This window comes from Miniopterus schreibersii, assembly GCF_964146895.1.
Source record: "Miniopterus schreibersii genome assembly, chromosome: 9".
NCBI classification, from domain to species: Eukaryota; Metazoa; Chordata; class Mammalia; order Chiroptera; family Miniopteridae; genus Miniopterus; species Miniopterus schreibersii.
In genome coordinates, this window is record NC_138118.1 from 63,191,775 (window position 1) to 63,206,637 (window position 14,863).

Here is a 14,863-nt window from a genome sequence, read left to right on the forward strand (position 1 = left end):
AGCAGGAGAGCAATGATACTCATGCTGACCTAGCTACTTGGTATCTCCACGATCTGGCCCTGACCAGCCGTCTCACCTCCTCCGCCGCACGCCTCCTCAGCACCTCTCTGCTTCTGCTTGCTCAGACTCTCATTACTCAAGGCTCCCATGACTTTATAGTAACTGTGCATTGCTCTTTTGCATTTTGATTTCTGCTCTTTTGTAACTGATGCATTGTTTCATATCATTACCAGTTCAGAATGAAAGGAGGGAGAAGCTGATAAACTCTGGACTCTTCTCTGGGTGGAAAGTTAATTCTACCAGGACTATGACATTGGCTTCCAGAGCTGGTCAGCTGAGACCAGCAGGTCCTGTGGCCCAGAGTGTGACTCACTAGGCTAAGACCATGTCTCTCCTAGCAGAATGAGAGCCAGGACTGCTTAGAAGGGGACACAGGAGTGACAGGCAATTTGAATGTTAATCTATGTCATTACCTTCACATGGCACTTTTTACAATCTCCTGCTAGAAAACAGAACTCCCAGGATTATAAGACCATATTCTACTAAAAATAAAACAAAACAGCCCACACAACTCCCTTTTTCAATCCACATATATTTTCTTCTTTCCTTTGAAGAAACTAGATTTCACTTTATTTATTTACAGTATACATTCAGTATTATTTTGTATTAGTTTCAGGTGTACAGCATAGTGGTTAGACAATCATATACTTTACAAAGTGTTCCCCCTGATATTTCCAGTACACACCTGGCACCATACATAATTATTACAACATTATCGACTATATTTGCTATGCTGTATTTTACACCCCCATGACTATTTTGTAACCACCAATCTGTACTTCTCAATCTCTTCATTTTTTTCACTCAACCTCCCAACCCCCCTCCCCTCTGGCAACCATCAGTCTGTGTCTGCTAGATTTTAATATAAAGTTTTCAAAGTCAACTTTAAAGGCCAAGAGCCTTTTTAAAAAATACTCACTTGAGGATATGTTTTTATTGATTTTAGAGAGAGAGAGGAGAGAGAAACATTGATGTGAGAGAGAAACATCGAACTGTTGCCTCCCGTATGAGGATCGAACCTGCAACCTAGGTATGTGCCCTAACCTGGAATCAGACTTGCAGCCTTTGGGTGTACAGGTTGATGCTCCATCCAACTGAGCCACCCGGCCATGGCAAGACCTAAGCCTTTTTAAGGCAGACATAGCAGCACTCATGAAATATTCTATCTACCGTGCCCACTTCCCAGTCCCTTGTGGTTGGGCATGTGACCATGTCTGGCCTATGGGCTGTGTGCCATTCCCTGGATGAAGCACAGCACAGCCAATGCGCGACACTCCAGTTCTACCTTTCCTCCCTGGGGTGACAGAAGCTCACGTGTTTCATGAGATCAGCCGTAAGCTGGTGACGCTTCGTCAGCTTGAGTCCCTGAGGGTTTGTGGGGTCGAGCCTCACTGACCCACGCTGGAAATAGAGCGTTAGTGAGAAAGGAAGGAAATTCCCTTGTTATAAGCCACTGAGACGTGTGGTGATTGTTGCTGAAGCATAGCCTGGCCTATCCTGACTTACCCACAGACGGATGCTGGAACACCGCTGTGAGAACACCACCGTGGACAGTCGTCTTCTTTTGAGTTTCATGCCTATCAGACTCTTGAGTCTGCAACCCAGGTTTTCTGCCTCTGCTGATGCCTCAGGGGCTCTCCGCCCCTGAAGAGCATCCAGAATCCAATTATTTTCATTAAAGCGGTACTTATTGAGGCATATAGTGAAATTAATCTTTTTTAGTGCATAGTTCTATAGATTTTGATAAATGCAACAGACATGTAACCACCAACACGATCAGTTTATGGAAGAATTCCAATGACCCCCAAGTTTTCTTGTGCCTCTTTGAGTCGACCCCTCCCCCAATCTCAGCCCCTGGAAACCACTAATCTGATAACCTGTCTTTATGCATTTGTCGTTTTCAAAATGGCATACAAGTGGACTCACACAGTATGTAGCCTGTAAAACAAACATCCTCTTTACTTTGGACTGCTTTGATGGACAGAAAAGTTGCAAAGATAGCACAAAATTCCTTCCCCAGCTTCCCCATTGTTAACATCTTACATAGGAAGGTGTCACTACAGGACAGTGTCAAAATGAGGAAGTTGACGTTGGTAGGATACAATTAACTAAACTATAGACTTTATTTGGGTTTCATTCATTTTTCCACTAATGTTCTTTTTTTGTTCCAAGATCCAGTCCTGGATCCCATACGGCATTCAGTTGCCCTGTCGCCTTCATTTCCCCATGCTGGTGGTGGTTTCCGTCTTTTCTTGTTTTCATGACCTTGACATTTTTGAAGGGTACTGGTCGGGTATATTGTAGAATGCCCCTCAATGTGAGTTTGTTTGATATTTTTCTTATGGCTAGACTGGTGACTTAATTTTGGGAACAAATTCTACCAAGGTGAAGTTCCCTTCTAATTACATCGTATGGGGAAATACACGAAACCCACATGAATGACCATGGGAATCAATAGTTTGCTCCTGTTTGCTGCTAAATCAGATCCATGGCCTGCAGGTACCACAGCTCGTTTATCCTCTCACTAGGTGAAGGATGGTAGGTTGTTTCCAGTTGAGGGAGATTATGAATACAGCTGCTACGAACATCTACATACAAGCTTTTGAGGGAATGTAAATGTTCTCCCCTCTAGGGTGAATTCCTAGGCGTGGGATTGCTGGGTTGTATGGTGTGTGTGTGTAACTTCCTGTGAAACTGCCAGACTGTTTCCGAAATGACTGCTCCACTCTGCTTTCCCACCAACAATGTGCGCGAGTTCCAATCGCTCTGCAGCCCAGCTCCTTTTGATCAGTGTTGTGGCGAGTGGTTCATTTTCAAAATGCCTTTCAGACGAGCGAGTTCTGAGCACGTCCCTTCGTGTGGCAGAGAACCCACCTACCTCGCTTCTGCTCTCGGCACGAAATGTTGTCCAACTTTATGGAAAAATCAGGAGCCACCTATTCATCCTACGGTCCTCCATTCCCGTGACGTTTAGGAATGAGTTAATAAATGCCAGGGACAGAGTTGGGGCTGGAGAGTCTTATGGAAGGCCGTGGGGAGGGAGAAGCCTCCCGCTCCCACTTCAATGGCATTAACCAAGTGAGCGACCATCTGGGACGCTAGCGGCCGTACTTGTGTGCTGTGGTGTGCGAGCACAATATTAACCACTTAGTCCTTGTCGTCACTCCATGAGCAGGGACTGCTGCCATCCCTGCTAGATGGGTGACAAAACGGAAGCTCAGAGAGGGCGTCTTACGGCTGGGGGAGCCTCGGCTCCACCACAGATTTGTCCAGCTTCAGGACCTAAACTCTTAACTATGGCCCTGTACTACTGCTCTAAACTCCATCCCCAAAGGGTGCATTTAATAATTGGCCTAAAAAGAGAGAGAGAGAAGGGGGTGGGAGGAGAGAAAGCAGAGACTGGTTTTTAAAGGAGTTTTGTGTGTCTTTGAAGTCTTTGCTTCTTTGGCTTTCAGTTTCTAGCAAACACGTTGGAGTAAAAGAAGCCTTGGCCTGGAGTCGGAAAACATGGGTTCAAGTCCTGGTTTTCCACTAACTTATAGCTTTGTAGGTTTTTGGGGGGAGAGGGTATATTTTTATTTTTTTATTTTTTATGTCCCTTGGGTCCTTTGGTTTCATCTGGATATGAGCAGATTGGATGCCAAGAGCTCTATGATCCTTTTTTAATTCCTTGAAGCCAGTTGTAAGAGAGCTGCAATATAAGTGTTCTCAATGGACCCCTGAGAGTGCCGGGCCTTCCAGCCCTAGTGTCTGGAGGTGGCCTCAAAAGGGAGTCCTTGCCAGCCCATGTGGCTCAGTGGTCGAGCGTCTTACCTATGACCCAGGAGGTCACAGTTCGATTCCCAGTCAGGGCACATCCCCGGGTTGCAGCCTCAACCCCCAGTAGGGGGCGTGCATGAGGCAGCCAGTCAGTGACTCTCTGTAGTGGGGTTTCTGGAGAACATTCCAGTTCTTTAACCCACATCACTCCATACCCCTCTGGAAAGACTGCACACGTGTCTCCTCAAAGTGATTCCAGTGAGGACTAGAGCGGATTGCGATTGCATTTTCCTGCCCAGGAACCATCCCTCTTCCTAGTAACAGCATCTCAGTTTTCCCTTGAGTAGCTATCATTTCTCCATTCTCAGTCCTTGAGGGTCAGGCTTCAGGGATAAGCACATGAAAAGCTTGATTCCCCCACCCACCTTGATCCCAGGAGTTGACTGAAGGTTGGACACAGGATCCAAGGCAGGCTTAATTCCAGAGCTTTGTCTGGAGATGCTGGTCCTCTTTGCTTCCTTATGAGAAGTCTCTAGGAATGAAGCATTATGGAGGGACTTAGCCCTGGGAGCTGAAGAGGGGACAATGATGAGAGTATCTCCCGAGCCCCTAGATTCAGCTATGCCTGAAGCATACACTCTTGAGTTACCTGGGCAAATAAATATACCCCCCTTTTTTTGTTGATGTTTAAATGATTTTGAATTGAATTAGATTTCAGTAATGATATGTTCTTTGAACTTCCTGCTTTTCTCATCTATACTTGCCCCTCTTTCAGGGTTCCAGAATCCTAGTTACTATTTTTTAATTTTCTTTTTAAATTTATCTTTATTGTTGAAAGTATTACAGATGTCTACCCCCTCATTGACCCCCTCCACCCCGCACCAGCCCCCTCCCCAGGCCTTTCGAGCACTATTGTCTGCCCATGGGCTATGCATATATGAATATAAGTTCATTGGTTTATCTCTTCCCACCCCCCCAACCCTTCCCTCTGAAATACATCAGTCTGTTGCATGTTTCAATGTCTCTGGATCTTTTTTGTTTGTCACTTTATTTTGTTCATTAGACAGAATCCTAGTTACTTTTGATGAAGAAGAGGGGGAGGGGGAGGAGAAAAATAATAACAACAATAATAATAATAATGAGAAGGAGGGGGAAGACTCTATAAGCCCCATGAAGGTCAGGGTCTAATGCAGTGTTAGGAAAGATATAGTATTATTGCCACCACTCCGTGCCCATACCTATCACAAACATCATTCATTTTTCAGAATCCTTCTCAGTGCAGAATTCTTGGTCGCCATTGCCAATCATTTCAGCTTGGCGCCAAGCTGAAATCTATCTTCCCACAAAGCTGAAGGGACCTACCTCACTGCCCTGTGAGTGGTGCCAGTCAGTGGACTGGGGAGCTGGTTTAAACCAAAGCCGAGGATTAACTGCCATGGCCTGTCTGGAGGACACCAGTTGATCACAAAGACAGATGCGACTTTGACACACTGCAAAGTCAGTTGTGCTAATAGTCAGCCCTGAGCCTTTGCCAGGGTAGGCCCCTGGGGAGAGGTCTCCACACTCGTCTCTGAGAAAGGGAAGCAAGGAGTTCAACTAGTTGGCTCTCGGAGCTAAAGCGCGAGCAGAAGGCAGGAGAGGTCTGGCAGGTGCCATGGACCCAGATGGCCAGGCAGCCTTTCATGACACCTCAGGGGTCTCAGGCCTGGCCCCACACCCAATGGAAAGACTGGCCACAGCATGATGGGTGAGCCCCATCTATAAGCCCACTGGCAACTCCGGGTTCCCAGGGCTGCCAACTCTGAGCAGATCACATTTTCTTGGGCATAAACCTCTGTCAAAAAGCGCTGGTTCTTTCTTCGTTGGTGAATTTCTAATTCTGAAGCTGACGGGAGCTTTTCTCACTCTCCCAGAACTCAAAATCAAGTTGACATTTCTAAAATTACATTTTGAAGGCAATGAATCTATAATGCCATGCCAGCTGGGGGAAAACAGTAAGAAAGGAGGAAGTAGAAACATTTCTGGCTCCCTCCCTTCAATTAGAATATTCTTTACATATAGGGAGGGCAGGGGGAGAAGGGGTGGGGGGCTTGCAGACCACCTAAAATGGCAGTCAAGTTTTCAAGGAGCAGGTGCTGTCTGAGTTTCCCTGAGGCTTCCAGTGTAATCATGGGTCAGACAGGCCTCAGGACGTGGAAGGAAAATGAAGTGAGACTGGGTGTGATGAGGGTGGGCACCTTTTCTTCATGCCAGAGACTGGGTGTTCTTCAAGGCTGGGCCCCCCGAAGAAGCCCCCTGTCCAGGCCGGCACACAGCCTGCTTAAAAGAGAATCACGAAGCAGCTGCTTCTGCTTAAAGTGGAGAGGTGGCCGAGGGGGCTTTGTGTGAGCCTGGATGAAAACACGCCTATAAGAGGGATCAAGAGCCTGGCCCAGTGGATTGCAGATGGAAAAGGCGATTGAATCTTTTTTTTTTTTTTTTAACAAAAATGTGAAGAAAATTTAAGGAGAAAATGCCTCCATGTGCAATTCTTTCTTTTTACTTGTTGCAAAGCCTGTCCAACTACCACCATTCTCCTCTCCCCTTCACTCACAGATCAATTTTAACATGCAGCCTGTTAGTATTTAAAGTGATCCATTCAACATGGGAGAACCTCACACACCTTTGCCCTCCCCTCCCCCCCCCCCCCCCCCCCCCCCCCGAGCTCCCTGGGCCTGCAGCCTGGAGTCAGCCCCTCCTGATCCATCTCCTCACTGCGGCTGCAAACAATTGTGACCCAGGATGGAACTAGAAGTCCTTAATCCGCATTCCACACAGGGCAGCTCCCTTCAGCAATCATTAATCCGGTGCTTACAGGGTGACTCCAGAGTGCTGAGGACCAAGGGGACAGAGAGGACCGGGGCAAACAGGGGCCCTGTTTCCTGAGGCTGCAACACTGGTGCATACAGCACGGGCCTCAGGGGGCCACACAGCGCCATGCTTGCGCTGAATCAGGAGCCAGGAGAAGGGCAGGGGGGGGATTGTCAGAGAGAGATGAGGGTGGTTCCTTCAAGGAAAACCATGAGCTACACTTGGAGAAGGTCGTGTGGAGGAGGCGGGATCTGAGGGGGCTCCTGGGGGTGGGTAGGGCTGTGAGAGCGGCTGAGGGTAGAGAGAAGGGCATCCTGGGTGAGGTGGGCAGCAAATGCACAGGCCCAGAGACCAGAGCGGGCTAAGGGTATAGCGAACCCTCCTGTGAGAGAGGGTGGCTAGGGGGTCCTGTCGTCGTACCCTGATCTCCCCAAGACCAAGAACGCCAGGCCAAGGAACTGCTAAGTGAGGTTCTAGCAAATGAGACTCCCAGGACAGCCTGAGCCGGCTGCAAAGTGAGCAGATAATAACCCACACAACACACCGAGTCCCCAGCCCCAACCTCCCCGCAGGCTTCCTTCCCACGCAGAAAAGGAGACCACCTCCTGCTGTCCCTGTCTCCTGTCCCCCAGGCTGTCTTACAGAGGACAGTGGCTGGGCCCTTCCGTGAGGGCATCACACAGGCAGCCTCAGAAGCCCAATGTTCCTCTGGGTTTGGGGGAGACCCTTTCAGAGCTGGGGACTGGGGCCTCCCTGACCCAGCTGAGCACATAGAAACATTTCCTGGCCGATCATCAATTCTACCCCACTCAGGGCCACTGCCTCATTGAAAGGGCTGTATATATGGGCATCCATGGACACGTGTGGCCTCCCACTTAGCAATGCCACCGGTGACAAGGGAGGGGAGAGGCACCAGCTCTGGGATCTTTAACACCGTGGGGTGGCTCAGTCGCTTATGATCCCATGTGCAAAACCGTTACTCCCACCCCCGCCTGAGCCAACGCAAGGCCAGGTCCTCCTCCCGGCCGCTGTACCTGGGGACGCACGGGGTCCAGTCAGCAGCTTCATGCAGGTGTGACCCGTCCTCCTACTCTGTCCTTCTATAGTCGCTACCCCCCCGGCACCTCCCCACTGTGTCCCCACAACAGATTCATTTATTAACTTGACTCTGTGTGTCAAATATCTTTGCCATTTAATTAAAAAACAACAGTTAATGTCACGAGGGACTCCAGAAATACATGCTTTTGAGTTGCAGCCATGGAGAGGGCAAAAGGAGACACTGGTATCTGCAGACACGGCTGCTTCCATGGACGGGTCATGCAGCGGAGACCAGCCCACTCCTCCGCCCGGGAGACAACACGCGGCCGTCGGGAAGGGCTGAGGGCAGTGTCTTTGGTCGGCCAGAGCTTCGTCCAGAGCTCGCTGGAAGGCGGCTGGGCAGGCAGAGGGAGTCTCCCTGCAGCCTCCCTCCAACGGGGACAGAGGCGGGGGTACAAGAGGAGGCATTTCAGCTTCGCCACCTCCTGCTGCCTCTGAGGCTGCAGACACGTTACATAAACCTGACACAAAGGAGGTTTACGATTTGAACTTGGATCTCACAGTAGCCCAGTGACACATCAGCAGCCACGATGCAGATTTTGGCAGGAGAGCGGGCAGCCTGGAAAGTGCTCCTAGGCAATCCTGTATTGTTAGGTCCACACAGAGGATACACTAAATCCCTTTATACCAAATAAGAGTAAATAATACCAATATAAACAGGGCCTCTGACCCCTTCGTTTTATTAAAATGGCACGTAAATAGTAAAACAGCATACTGATCACGTGACCCGCCTGCAAGCCCCCAGGTGTGCTGCTGCGGAGCAGCACGTGGGCTCCCTTCCTGAGGCTGCAGACTCATGCATTGAGCAACTCATGTTCTTTATCGGTTTTCCCAATGGCGTCAGGATTTGATAGTGGGTCGAGGTCAGCGAAGAGGCTGAACCAGGCAGTCAGGTCTGAGGCAGCCTTGGCAGGCTCTGGGGAGAGAAGAGGAGACATCAGCACACCCACCTTCCACACGCCCACCTCCCCATGCTGCCTGCGGGGGTCCAGGCTCATCTTGGAAAGAGTGGATGCTCAATCAGGCCACTGTACTTCACCCCTGAAACCAGTTAGGGAATTCCAGGTCCCTCTGCTCATCGGCCGAGTCATATTTCTCAACCATGGCCCGAAACTCAGGAAATCACCGAGCTCTTGGTTAAACCCCACCTGCACCCCCACCTCAGTGGGTGTCTACAGCCCACAGAGTCGCCTGAAACCTCAAACCCTGCCCCTTCACCACTAGCAGGAGACGTAGTTATTTCAAAAATCAGACTGCACGGCTGAGGAAGCGAGGTGCTTGCTGTCCAGTGTCCCCTGGAGGAATCTCTCCCAATCTGCTGGGTCAAGAGAAATATAGGGGGCCACTCTTTTCAGACTTCAAAGCTACCGGCCCAGAGGGGGTTGGAGCCCAGGGCGGGATGCTCAGGGTCACTGCCTTCTTCAATCCTCTCCCATCAGGCAGGGGAAGGAGGCCTTTGACATGCCTGCCCATCTCCCACTGGGCTCTAAATCGTCCCCACCCCCTTCGGCCTCACTGGCGTATTCCCTTCAGCTGCTCTTTTACGGAACCACCTGCCCTCACTTCCTGAATACCACAATTACAGAGCCAAATTATTTCCCAGATGAGGAGAACATTTTCAAAAGAGTGCCTGATGCAAGCGATTTCTGAAGAAGTTGGGGCTCTTCTTTATCTAAATCATTCCACATGAGAATCCAAGTTCACTGGCTTGGGTGACCCATGCTTTTTTTCCTTCCTCAACAGGTGGGAGTATCAAAAGCACAAAGAAAATGTCTCTTTGACAGGTGATCCTTCTAGCTGCGAGCAGCTAGGAATGTGCTTGCCATCTGGCTACAAGGAGTCTCAAAAAACATGGGCAGGACAAGTAGCTAAAAGTGGTTCTATCAGCGTGATGGGGGAGAACTGATGGGATTATGCCACCATAACAGGAGATAATCAATGCATCGACTACAGAGATAAAACTACTGTAAGCAAAGCAAGCGGGTAATATGCAGGTTATTACTGTGTAGCGTTAACTGAATTCCATGCGCAGTTAGCCCTCAAGACATTTGGTTTATTTTGATGTGACAAACTGAGACTTTAGACATCTCAATATAGTTTGGTTGGGGGTAGGGAACAACTGAAAAAAAGGGAGTAACTTTTGTATGTAGGAGGTCACACGAGGAAACTGTATGGAGCAAGACTGATTTAGGATTAATTGATGCTTGACAGAGAATATCAAGATATCTTAAAGTGAGCTCCAGTAAAATACACTACACACTCGCTTCCCCTTCCTCCTAACCTCTGCAAAGGTCTTAGAAGGACCCCAGGGAGTGGGTGTGGCCCTGCAGGAGCCGCCAGGTGCCTGTAATTTGGGGCAACCCTCACATTCCCCAGGCCTCCAGCTGTGGAGGGAAAACCAGGTGCAACTATTTGCACAGCACCTAAAAGAACATCATGGGGATGCTTTCTGATGATAACAGACACTTCCTTTAACTTCCTGAGGTCAACCCAGGGAAAGTGGGTGCCGACCAAGGGAAGAGAGAGAGCTGCCAATGCAGACGAGATCTTCAGTCGAGCAGATGTTCTCAGGGGCTTGTCTCAGAAGAGAACAGATCTCAAGAGCTTGAAAGGCCCTCTTTTGACAACAAAGAAACCTGGCTCTTTCTGGGGAGCACTAATTAAGTGCCTTGTTTGGTGGTGGCAATGGTATTTTCAGCTAAAGATAGCAAACCTTCGTAGCCTTTCCTATCTTGCTGTTTCCACCCAATCTTGGGGAGCAGCCAGTCACACGGACACACACGTTTGATTCCTCCTCAGTAGATGTGACAAAGGGGATTATAAATTAGGACATTAAGCAAGAAAAAGAAAGTCAGAATGTAATATCTAGGCTCATGCAAAACGCTCCACCCTGGTAGCAGATGCTCAAATGGAAATTAGTAAAGACAGACAGAAAACTATGTCAGGCCAGTGGAAAGGAAGGCGGCTGTCATTTCAGGGGAGTGAAACACTGCATTACCTTTCACTACAGGGCTGTGGCCATTTTGACTGCTTGCCTTTGGTGTAGACCATGGAGGCGGAGGATTGGCATTGCTCTCTGACCAGCCTAATGTTCAAAACCAGAGGTAGTTAGATCCAGGAAGCACACACCCACCGCCCCACCAGTCCCTGGGCACAGACGTGGTTCTCAACCCTGGTGGCCTCCAAAGATAGGGGAGAGGGTGGTGTGACAAGACCTTTCTTCTCCAGGTTCCTCATACCTGGAATGGAATACGCTTTCAGGGAGAGGGGATTATAATCATGCTCAACCCAAAAGCATAAAAACAACAACAACAGTGAAAAGACTAGATTTTGAAAAACAAAGGAGAAATTGCTGAGGCTGAAGCATTTTTCCTTTTAGCTTTATGCCCATTTTTCTTCTCAAGTAACATCATTTCATGGTCACGCCAAAGATTATCAACAGTTTCCAAGGAAATCAAGTACCTTGTTTTTCTGCCACAAACAGGAAAAGCTGAAAGAAGTGAATACCACGAAATGTAGTCCTAAAACTAGCAAACTGCAGGTCTTCTCTACTTCTGATATGATCTAAATAATTTATTTTCTATACAGATATTGTAAAGTGGGAAGGCTGGTTAATGCAGATAAATGAATGGCTGTCCAGTCCAAACATATGAGGGGAAAGAAAGCCCCCTTACCTTGGTGCCGTTTCCTCACAATGGCATTTAGCTTTATATCCCAGCATAGGTCTATGACCTATTTATTGGCTCTAAGACAATGAAAACATATAGGGTTTTTTTTTTAAAAGTACTGCCATTCATTGCAAAGGTACTTGAACATGTAGTTTACATCATAAACAATCAAAGCACCAGATTTTGAGGGAACTTTCTGGACTCTGGTGACTGTATAATATAAATTGACCAGAAATCCATGAACTGTCCCCTTACAATGGGTGAATTTCATGGTATGTAAATTATAGTTCACTAAAGCAGCTTTTAAAAATGAACACTATTTGGCGCCATCCAGGAGTAACATAACCTCCCTGGTTCCTAGAAAATTGGCCCGTGAGAATTTTGCTTCTAAACAGGAATCACATCAAACTGGGAAATGTGGAAAGTTAAAACTGTGGTTCCACTGTGTGCCAAATAAAGCTGAACAAGGTAGAAGCTAACTGGGTCATTTTACCCCTTTCCCTACCATCTTCTGCTGGACACCAAGTGTCCTCAGGACCCGTCTGTGCTCGGCAGGGCCGTGGACCCTCTCCACCACCCCCGTGGCCTGGCCTTGGTCTCCCAAAGCAGCTTCTCAATGTGTGGAGCCCACACCAGCAGATGAGCAGCACCTGTGAGCAGGTCAGAAGTGCAAGTTCACGGGGCCAACCTGACCTCCCGGATCACAATCCCTGGGGGTGGAGCCCAGGAAAGAGTTTTTATGAAGCCTCAGTGACTGTGAAGCAAGTGTAAGTATGGGAAGCGCCATCGCAGATGGGTCTCCAAGGAGGCTGCCAGGGGTCACCATCTCCATCAGAATCGGCTGGGAAAAGGAGACAGGCCCTCCTAGGAAACAGAGGGGTCCGCTTCAGGACCCCACCTTCCCCCCAGGCCTTGCAGCTTTAAGCTCTTCGATCCTGTCAAGCTCTCTGGGTTCAGAGAGGCCCCCGCTTCCAGAGAGAACCTGAACTGACTCGGAGAAAAGCCAGGAGAGAGGCAGGGCAGCCGGCCCCTCCTGATTTCTGTCTGCTGCGGACACAGTGGGAACGCAACGAGATCCTCCTTCCCATTTCAAAACCACGCACGACATCCAGTTTTTAAAATGGCTACAGAAGGGACTAGAAGAAAGGGGCAGGTTCCAAGCACTGTATTTTCCAGAGTATGAAGTGGACCACATTCTTAAAAGAGGCAGGTCAAGACGGAGCTCCCCTTTCTCTATATAATGGACATCTTCCTGAAAAGTCCAGCTTACTGACATAAATAAAATGTCTGTATATCAAGTCATATTTTAAAACAACCAGAAAGACAACTCCTATTTTAAAGCCTATCATATAAAGCAGGGGTGGGGAACATCCGGCCTCTGGGCCGTATAAGGCTGCAAAATCATTTGGTCTGGCCCTGTCAAGGCAACTCCAGGTGGGACTCAAAATTCAATAAACCTAGGAGTTTTTCATAGCAACAGTTCTGCATGGCTCAAAAATGATCTTATAAATATCCAAATGGCCCTTGGCAAGAATAAAGGTTCCCCACCTGTGACATAAAAGATTGTAATGGCAGATTCCTTCATAAGACCATACGTGTCTTCTAACTGGATTCCTTTGTAAAACTATGCGTTTGTGAGTTTTGCTCACCCCATGACCCACACAAGCCACATCTAGGATCTATGGTTTTGGGGGCTTCCCTGCTGCAGAGGACATGGAGGAGAAAGAGCCTAAAGATACCCCCTCTCTGGGGACTAAGATGATGGGGAAAGTCGACCTCAGAAGTTTCTCAAAGACACAGGGGATCAGTGTCCCGTGTCCCGTGGGGTGAAGCAGGGGACTGCAGCCAGTTTGCCAGTCCCGTTCTCTCCTCACAGCAGCTACTATGCATCAGCCCAACGATCCGACTCTATGTGCACGAAGGAAGAGAATGGTGTGGCTGTGGCACCAGCTACATATATTTTTTAAAACTTTAGACAGCAAATACTTAGCTCAGCTGCAATTTCACCCCCACTCATGCCACTCTGGGAATTATTTAAGGGAGGGTGCAACGCGGGTAATGATGGATGGAATGCCAAGCCAGTTTTCAAACGTCTCCGCTTCTGTAAGGAAAAGCTTCTATTGAAAGAGAACTTCATGTTGCTAATATTCCTGTAATTGCCATCAACTGTTCTCTGCGTGGTGGTAGTTGGCTGAGGCGTTTTTAGCACAAAGGTGTGGCTCTGAGAGCTGGCTCCCCATCTCAGAGTAACTGTGTGGGGAGGGGTGGGGGCAGAGAGGGCTGAGCCTCAGCTCTGTGAACAAAACGACTATCCTAAAGCTCTCCATTCCTTTGATATGTCAACTGTGCTACCCATTTGCAGGAAACACACATAAAATTTTATTGGAGCAATCCTGCCTCCTCTACTTACATAAGGGAAAATATAAATCAGCCAGAAATAACACTGGCCAGCTAGAGCGGCAAGTGAAGCCAAAATAACACCATGCGGAGTAGCTCTTTACCATGAGTGTAATTGCACTGGCCGGGAGAGCAGAAGCCCGGGCTGGGTCGGTGATCACAGCCCGGGGAGCGCTGGCGTGGGGTGGGGGTGCAGGGGAGAGAGGCAACACCACAGCCATCAGGGCTGCAGTCCACAATTCTCGGCTCTGACCCCCGCATTCATGCCTGCAAAGATGGATAAAAATTCCTGCCTTGTTAGGTTGTTGTATGGATAAAATGGGATCCTGTAGTAGGTGAAACCAGGGAGGAGAAGCAAGGAGCAGGCCCTTAATAAACCCGTCTGTACAGCTCAGCAGTCATCAGGACCAACCCTCGAGAGCGCCGCCTTCAGGTTCACATCTTAGGATAGTTTTAATCTAGTGATTCAATGTCAGTTGCTCTCTCCCTTCTTGCCATCCATCCATCCATCCAGTCATTTTTAAGCATCTATTGTACTCTAGGCACTGAGCTATGTTCTGGAAATATTATGGTGAGCAACACAAACATGAGCCCTGCCCATGGCAACCTAAAGCAAGAGACAGAAAATTACATCAACTTTACAATGAGGTGAGGAGAGGGGAATGATTAAGGACAGCGTGTGAAGGGAGGGAATGGAGAGCAGAAACATCTACCACTGACTGCTGGGCCAAAGGGGAGTCAAAGGCGGCTCCTCGGATGAAACAACATTGAAGCTGAGAAACCGAAGGATGAGAGGTTGGCCTTCCGTCAAGCAGGCATCGTGGGCGTGCAGGTGGGCGGCATGTTCTCAAGGGAGGGGAGAGCATGTGCCAAGGCCCAGGGGTGGGGAGAGCTGGGTTCACTGCAATTCCATCCGGCAGGAGTCCAGCTTACATAATACAGGGTTCTCTGGCAGAACGGTGTCATTATGTCAAGTAATGGTGTGGGAGGTGTGGGCAGCAACGAGACTGGGGCCAGATCCCAACGGAACT

The 14,863-nt window shown here is 48.7% G+C and overlaps 1 protein-coding gene across 18 annotated transcripts in view; it reads right to left on the minus strand.

The window, feature by feature from the left end:
• Positions 1 to 7,844: 7,844 nt before the first annotated feature.
• The window catches only part of ICA1 (islet cell autoantigen 1), a 124,586-nt gene continuing 117,567 nt past the window's right edge, over positions 7,845 to 14,863 (minus strand). For 12 of the 18 annotated variants that reach the window (XM_081147075.1, XM_081147060.1, XM_081147068.1 and 9 more), the window contains 2 exons: positions 10,766 to 10,852; positions 7,845 to 8,683 (listed from right to left, as the gene is read on the minus strand). In XM_081147075.1, coding sequence (XP_081003201.1) covers positions 8,562 to 8,683; positions 10,766 to 10,852 — 209 coding nt within the window. In that variant the 3' untranslated portion in view covers positions 7,845 to 8,561. The remainder of the gene's footprint in view (positions 8,684 to 10,765; positions 10,853 to 14,863) is intronic. The other 6 variants (XM_081147064.1, XM_081147063.1, XM_081147062.1 and 3 more) reach the window with 1 other exon arrangement.